This window comes from Glycine soja, chromosome 17, assembly GCF_004193775.1.
Source record: "Glycine soja cultivar W05 chromosome 17, ASM419377v2, whole genome shotgun sequence".
Taxonomy (NCBI): domain Eukaryota; kingdom Viridiplantae; phylum Streptophyta; class Magnoliopsida; order Fabales; family Fabaceae; genus Glycine; species Glycine soja.
In genome coordinates this window covers 16,614,643-16,622,695 of record NC_041018.1, presented here as the reverse complement: position 1 = coordinate 16,622,695, position 8,053 = coordinate 16,614,643, and the positions used below count along the sequence as shown (strand labels likewise).

The 8,053-nt window shown below is 36.7% G+C and overlaps 1 protein-coding gene across 1 annotated transcript; it reads left to right on the top strand.

Moving 5' to 3' along the window:
- Positions 1 to 242: 242 nt before the first annotated feature.
- Positions 243 to 839, top strand: LOC114391499. The gene has a single exon (XM_028352503.1). It carries the CDS (start codon positions 243 to 245, stop codon positions 837 to 839), a length of 597 nt encoding a protein of 198 aa, XP_028208304.1.
- Positions 840 to 8,053: the final 7,214 nt, after the last annotated feature.

The window sequence follows — 8,053 nt, the reverse complement described above, 5'->3', positions numbered from 1 at the left end:
AACAAAAAGAGAAGGTTGTTGAGACTGAAAAGAAGAAGGGCAAGAGTGAGGCTAACTTAGAAAAGAAGAAAGAGACTACTCCTATTGAATGCAAGGAGGTACCTTATCTGTTGGTACCCTCCCGGAAAGATAAAGAGCGACATTTGACCAGATTTCTTGATATCTTCAAGAAACTGAAAATTACTTTGCCATTTGGAGAAGCACTTCAGCAAATTCCCCTCTATGCCTAATTTTTTAAGGATATGTTAACCAAGAAGAACCGGTACATCCATAGTGACAAAATTGTTGTGGAAGGTAACTGTAGTGTTGTTATTCAACGCATTCTTCCACCCAAGCACAAAGCTCCTGGAGTTGTCATGATACCGTGTTCTATTGGTGAGGTTGTTGTAGGCAAAACTCTCATAGACTTGGGAGCCAGTATCAATTTAATGCCTCTTTCCATGTCCCGGCGACTTGGAGAGATAGAGATAATGTCCACATGCATGACCCTCCAGTTAGTTGACTGCTCCATTACAAGGCCATATGGAGTCATTGAAGATGTTTTGGTGAAGGTTAAACACCTTATATTTTCAGCTGATTTCATTGTCATAGACATAGAAGAGGATGCTGACATTCCTCTCATTCTTGGCTGTCCATTCATGTCTACTGTAAGCTGCATGGTGGACATGGGAAAGAAGATACTGCAGATGGGCATAGAAGATCAAAAGATCAGCTTTGATTTGTTCGAAGAAGACAAAGATCCACCTAGCCAAGATGTCTTTCTGAAAGTGCGTGTGATGAAGGAAAAGAGACCTGAGAAGAAGGTCCTTGAAGTAGGAACTCTGTTGGATCCTGGATAACTGGACGATGCGTCAAGCTAGTGACATTAAAAGAGCGCTTACTGGGAGGCAACCCAGCTTTTCTTTCCCTTTACTATTTTTCATTCTTATCTCTTGCATGTAGTTAGGATATCTTACTTGTGATTGTGATTAATTTTAGCTTGTTTAGTAATAAACAAGGGGTTTTAAGCTTGTGTGAAGAGATAGACAGAAAAAGACTCATAAATTTTTTGCAATTGTCTATCCGCTAAGCGCAGACCTTGCGCTAAGCGCTCAGTCTTCACGTGCTAAGCCTGAGCTTCAAGTGCATAGACCCCTGATTGGTTGGCTGAATAGTTTAGCTAAGGGCACATCACTGTGCTAAGCCCCACATCTTCACGGTAATTGAACTTTAACCAGTGGGCTTAACATGGATGATGCGTTAAGCGCCACTTCTTCTCTAGAAATTTTTTTATTGTAGCCGCGCTAAGCACGCTATCCTGCGCTAAACCCAAATCCATTCTATAACTTGAGTTTTTAAGCTGGGCTTAGCGTGCCAGGAAACGCTAAGCGCCAATCTCTTATGAGTTTTGAAGTCTTGAAAGTGCTCTTAGCGCGACTGTTGCGCAAGCCTGAACTACTCTCTGTAAGTTGAAGCTTGAAGGTATGCCAAGCCTCACATCTCAGGCTAAGTGCATACTACAGAAAGATTTTTGTGTTGCAGAAAGCGCTAAGCGCAGCCTGTCGTTCTAAGCCCCAGATGCTTACGAGACTTTACAACTTCAAGTTGGGCTTAGCGCGAGGCTAGGCAAAGCGCTTGGGTTTTAAACTCAAATGTCATGTTGGCACGCCATGCGCAGCTGTGCGCTAAGCGCGCCATACGAATTTCAGTTTTTAAAAATCAAAGGCATAGGCACTTTAGGTACTACCTTTGCACCCAAACCTCTGCACCTTCTTAACCTTGAGCAATTATGTAATTTCTGCTTGAGTGATCACTGTAGTTTGTCACTTGAGGACAAGTGAATAGTTCTTTCTTTGCTTGAGGACAAGCAAAACTATAAATTTGGGGAAGTTTGTTAGTTGTCTTATATGACTAACTTTTGCATAGAAAACATTTTCTGAAAATTGTATAGTTCCCCCAATTTATGGTTAGTTTGTAGTGATTTTGTAAATAAAACTTGTTTTATGGTTAAAGTTGTCTCTAGAATATTTCCATTAGATTTAATGATGAAATATGTGCAATTTCAGGTGAAAAAGTAGCTAAGCCATGAAGTGCCAAAAGTGACAGTTCAGCTTAGCTCATCAATGGGTTAAGCGCGCATCCATCGCTAAGCACAACTTCAAGCGCGACAGAAGAATCTGGCAGAGCATCAATATCAAGGTCGTGCGCTAAGCGCGAGATCAGTGCCCTAAGCACAGCAGTTGTCTTCATCCAGGCTCAGCACACGACTGGCGCTAAGCTCAAATCCACTTACTCGCGCTAAGCGCGAGGGTGGCGCTAAGCGCAACGTCGCGAATTCAGAGACTATTTAAAGCTTGTCTTGTGCAGAATTAGGGTACATAACTTTTACAGCAAATTTTTACAACATTTCAGAGCACACCAAGATGGAGGCAGCAAGATGAGCAGCTTTTGCAGAGATACCTAGGTTTTGTAATCTCATTATTGTTAGGGTTTCTTCTGAAATGGCTAGCTAAATATCCTTGTTGGGGATTTCTAATGAATAGCTGATTAATTATTTTAATATCTAATTGATTGTGTTTCTTGTGTTCAATGCTTCTTTCAGTGCTTAAATTCTGTATGCTCTTGGTCTGATCGCCCATTTGTGTGTCTAGTTAGGTGAATTTAGCATTGGGAAATGTATTGTTGCCTTAGAACTTGAATGAAGCATAATTGAAACTTAGTCTTACAAGAGGGATCTGCGGATTAAGTTTTGGTTTTAAATATGTTGTTACAATAATGTTGTTTGGTCTAAGTCTAGTCCAACAAGAGGGATCCGAGGAGAAAGCTTAGACTAAATTAGTCTAAACTTTCGTAAGCTATTTAAGCTAAGTCTAGTCCAACAAGAGGGATCTGAGGATGAAGCTTAGTTTAAGTTAGTCAAAACCTAGGAGGGCTGTCTAAATTGAGCCTAGTCCAATAAGAGGGATCTGAGGATGATGCTTGGATTGATTCAGTCTAACTAGGGATTGAGGTTTAGTAATTTAGGCTACAACATAGAACACAAAAGCATGATTAATTAGAGAAATATTTTTATATACATCAGCTGGTTTGTTAGAAAGACCAAACACTTCTACCTATTGTTGTCAATTTTACTTGCATTTTTATAGTTTTTAGCCTAGACTTAGTTTAATTTTGTTCCAAATCATCAATTATCAATTATTCTTTCAACAATGCCTTATTTCTGAATTTAACCCTGTCTAAGACTAGTTCCCTGAGTTCGATACTCGGATTCATCCGTTTTAATTTTAAATAATTGACGATTCGGTGCCCTTTCCAGCAAACCGGATTTCCCTTGAACATATTTCTATAAAGAAAAAGTGGACCAAAAAGTAACTGCATGGGAAATCCAACAATAAGCATGTGATATATGAAAAGAAACCAATAAGGATAGGCAAATCAAAAGAAACAAGAAGAATTCAGCTAGTTATAAATAGGGGCATATCCGAATAATAACCAGAATAATTTGCACTCAAATAATAGTAATTGAATTAGCTCCCACCAAGTACTATTTGTTTTTTGTATTTTTCTTATTGTACTCTTATTCTTCTTATTATATGTGTATTTCTAAAATAATCTCAAAGTCTATATAATACAATTGGTAGAACATAACTTCTTTATTCTTTCTTTCCCTATTTTCACAATCAAAATGTTCAATTCTTATAATAACACAAAGTAAAGAAAGCTACTAAGAGGCCAAAGAGAGCTACTAAGAGGCCCAAAGAGAGCTACTTAGGATTAAATTAAATAAAAGATAATTTGTTAATGGGAACATTTATTTTTAACTAGTCATAGCAATAACAATAGGGGAGACAACATAGTAGAAATCAGCAAGCTCACTAACAGGCCAAACAGAGCTACTAAGAGGTCCAATTACCTTAAGGAGTACGCATAAAGTGAAATTGTAGCAGCCAGTAGTTTGTTATGGCAGCGTCGTCGACCTTGACTTTCAGGCCATTAGCGTTATCCACTATTGCTAGCACTACCTGTTAGTTACAATTTCAATTCAATTATAACAAATTCTGAAACAAAAGCTTGTAAGAAACTATAAACAACATATAGCTTGTTAATACTACTAAAATTAAAGGGGGAAAAGAGTGAGCGTTTGAGGAAGACAGTGGTTGATGACATGCCTTACCTGTACAACAACCTAACACGTTCAATGCCTGCTCAGCTAACAAATGGAAAAGGGGTATCAGGGAGAGAATGTATGAGGGCTGCTCCATTTCGATGCGGCTCAGTTTGAGGAAGAGAGTAGTTGAGGTCTAACGTCGTAAGGGCACAACACGGAGGATGGTGCACTACTAGAATTTATACATTTAACATCGCACGGTTAACATCGGTTATTGAAAAAACCGATGTTAACTCAAATTATATACTTAAAAGCTTTTTTCCACTAGCGCTCCTAGTATCGCAAACAACCTTCCTCTTCTCCCTTTCACCCGTAAGACCCTGTGACCGTTGTTTGTGACCTGTGACCGCCATCTCCTTATTACCTTCTTTGCCATTCATGACTGTCGTTGGGGTTTGTGACTGCCGCGAAGTGGAGCATCCTCCGTTGGAGTCAGACATCAACACAAGGTATGTATTTTGATTCTTTTCTAATTTTTGTGAGCTTTTGCAAACCCTTTTCACCTGACTGCTCTGTCTCAACTCCACCGTTCACGGGTGGCACCATGATAGGGAGGCAGTTATCAGTGGCAGTGAGTATTGTTTGTGTTCCACAAACCCTTTTCACTTAAGTGCTCGTGGCCAGTCTTGCACCCACTCACGGCCAACCTTGCCCTAGGTGGCCACTCTTGAAAGGTTGGTGTTCGTTTTGGATCTGGATGCATGTTTTGTTCATTGTTTATGCCTATTTTTTGTGTGTTACTGTTGAAAGAAACATAGATTATTAGAGAAAGGAACAATGCTAGTGTTTACACGTATAGGGTGTTAGCCATTTTAGGTCTAGGAATTGTAGTAGTACTCGGGAGGAGTCTTTGTTACTTATTCTCATCATTTTTCATTTTTTTCTTCTTTAATTTCAATTTCAATATATCCCTCCCTGTAGCAAATTCCTTTTGCAGTTCATTTGTAGAAATACTTATGAGTTGAGTCAGGAAAGGAACTTTTGGAATTTGCCTTCTTTCCTTTAATATTTTGTTTTGGGAATATCCTTTCCTAATATCTGCAAACTAAAATGAATATATATGCTAGTTATGCTTTTGAGCAATACGCCAACACCTCAAGATGCAGTTTATTTTAAGGATAAGAATTTCTTGATCAATTCCATCTTTGGTATTAGATTCTTCTCATATTGTGCAATGGACCAATTGTCCTAGTTAATCTTTACTTGACATGTTTATTAGTTATTTTTTAAAATTAAAAAACTTAAATAGTCTCTTTGAGATTGATCAAAATTGTGGGATTCAAAGCTACCTAATAATTTTTCTATCATATTAAATGCATGATGGATAAATTAAATTTAAAAAGCTAAATAATAGAAGAATGACACGTATTGGTGGGTGTACATGAATATGATTAATAATGTTCTACTTGAAGTATATGAAGTTTAAATTTCAATGCAATAACTTATCCGGTATTGATTGGTGTATTCGATGAATATTTTTTCCCTTCTGATAGCGAATTCTTTTGCCATTTGCTTCGGGGTAAGGGTTATGAAAATGTAGGATAAACACCTGCGTATTTGCTTGCTTCTGAAATGCCTCTTTTCTTTATTGTCTTGAGCTGGGAGGGAAAAGGATTATGGATTTCCTTCCATCATGTTAATTCTTTCTATATAGGGTCTAGATGCTTGAAAGATAATGTTAATTCTTTTGTTTTTTCCCCTTCTCCTAGATCATATGTAGAACGTGTAGCTAAAAGGTGCATGTGTTGCTTCATATAAGCAATAATGGTGCATGTGTTAGGGAGGAAGTCATCACCAAAAATGGTTTGGGATACTCAAAAAGAATAATTAAATTTTCTTGTAAGAAAAGGGAGTTTTGTATGAGAAATAAAATAAGTTTTGTGATAATGTGGGACCAATAATATACATGTCCATATTATGAAAAGTGAGGTTTCGTAAAGAAAACCACCATTATCGTGTTTCTACCTTTGTATTTTGGAGCATTTGGTTTAACTACTAAGTGCTAACAAAGCAAAATGTCCCGTACAAAGTTAATTTCAACCTAATGAAAGTTAGTTGCACATAATAATAAGAACTGTACAATTTCAACATATAGGCCTATTAGGGGCAAACTGTTCCAGTAGGAATTCTTATCTTCAAATCAATGGATGTGGAAGTATAAAATTCTACACAAAAAGATTAGTGACTCTCTGGCTTTGTTTCCATACTCTGCTACAAGCCTAAATTCCACACATTTCAATTACTCTATCTCTTCTCTAAATATGTATGGTGTTAATAAGTAGCCTAGAAGAATTAAAAGTTTTGTTGGTTGTCTAGGTTCCTTCTTTGAAGGTTTATGCAAGTTTGCTCATTACAGCAAGTTTGAAGAGTGTGGCAGATTAGGAAATAAAGATTTTCTTAGTTCTGCCAATGTAATGTGTTTTCTAAGTTTTGACCGTGATGAGGATCACATTGCAGCAGGAGGAGCTTCAAAGAAAATCTAGATTTTCGACCTCAATGCTATTTCAAGCGATTATGTTGACATCCAGTACCCGGTAGTTGAGATGTCAAATAAATCAAGCTTAGTTGTGTCAAATAAACCAAAGCTTAATCATGAATAAAATGGATGAATTGGTTTAGCCTTTGTAATTGCATATTTTCTGTGAATTCAGCCATGTGATTTTAAAATGAGAGTGAATTGAGTTGTGTTTATGAGGTGTTTTAAGTGGTGTAAGGTGAGGTAAATTGCAATCCATTTGAACAGTTAGTTAAATGATTGAGTTGAAAATGAAATTGGATTTCAAGTCTATCAACCAAACTGGTAATTTACTTGAAGAGTTAGTTAAATTCCTTTTGGGTTTCCTTGTTTTTTTTTCCTTAGCTCCTTTGGTCTTTTAGACCATGTGGTTCTGACTTCCCAAGTTCAGTCCATTTTAGAGGTTTGGTGTGTTAGACCATGTGGTTGGTGTTTGTTGTTGTAGCTATTTATGTTCCAAGTTCTGACTTCCTAGTTTTTTTTATGTAATTTGAATTTTGCAAGCGACATTTGTATAATTTTCTGTTAAAAATTCGTAAAGGTGCTTGTAGTACAAGAGATACATTGTTCTCCAGCAACTCTTGGTCTTTGGAAGATACCAACCAGGTTCATTCTTCAGGTATTTAATTTTGCAGCTTCACTTAATTTTATTAAATGCTTTAGAAACAAAATAGAAGACCAAATTAGAGATGGAGTTGAATTGTAGTCTAATTTATGCAATTATGTTGCAACTTGAATTCTTTATGACCTGTGTGAATTATCTCAGGCAGAGGAGATATATACAGCAGCTGTAAGAGCAGTGAAGGAGGAAACTGGGGTAAGTTTGGTGGAGTTGGATATATTCCTCTGCTATTGAATGTATTCATGAGGTTGTATTAGAAGATTCAATTGGGTTAGGTTTTTCTTCTGATGCTAGCTTGTTTTTGTTGCAGATCGATACAGATTTGATTGAAGTCATAGCATTCAAGTAACAACACTGTTCATAGTGAGCCTTGAAATTGCACACTACTGTGAAATATACATTTTTATTAAATGTTTAGACACTAAAGTGAAACTATAATTATGATTGAGAAATTGCATATTAAGCTTCAAAAACCTTGATATTGCAATCAATATTTTGGTCGTAGACAGTGTCTAGAACATTGGTTTTAACAATTTTATAAGCAACAAACCAAATAAAAAAATATTGAGAGAGACTAGCTAACCTTGATATTGCAGTCAATATCTCATTTTCTAGGAAAATGTCTCACATGTTTACATTGTGAGGCTCCATGAAATACACTCTATAGGGCATTATCATAACTACATGTACATGTTGAGGAACGTGGAAATTTTAAAACAAAAACTAATTAGAGTTCATGAAATGAAAATTATAAACATCGTTAAAGGTT

What these genes read in the sequence shown, in the direction of transcription:
- LOC114391499 (XM_028352503.1), top strand. Translation starts at nt 243, where the DNA reads ATGTTAACCAAGAAGAACCGGTACATCCATAGTGACAAAATTGTTGTG.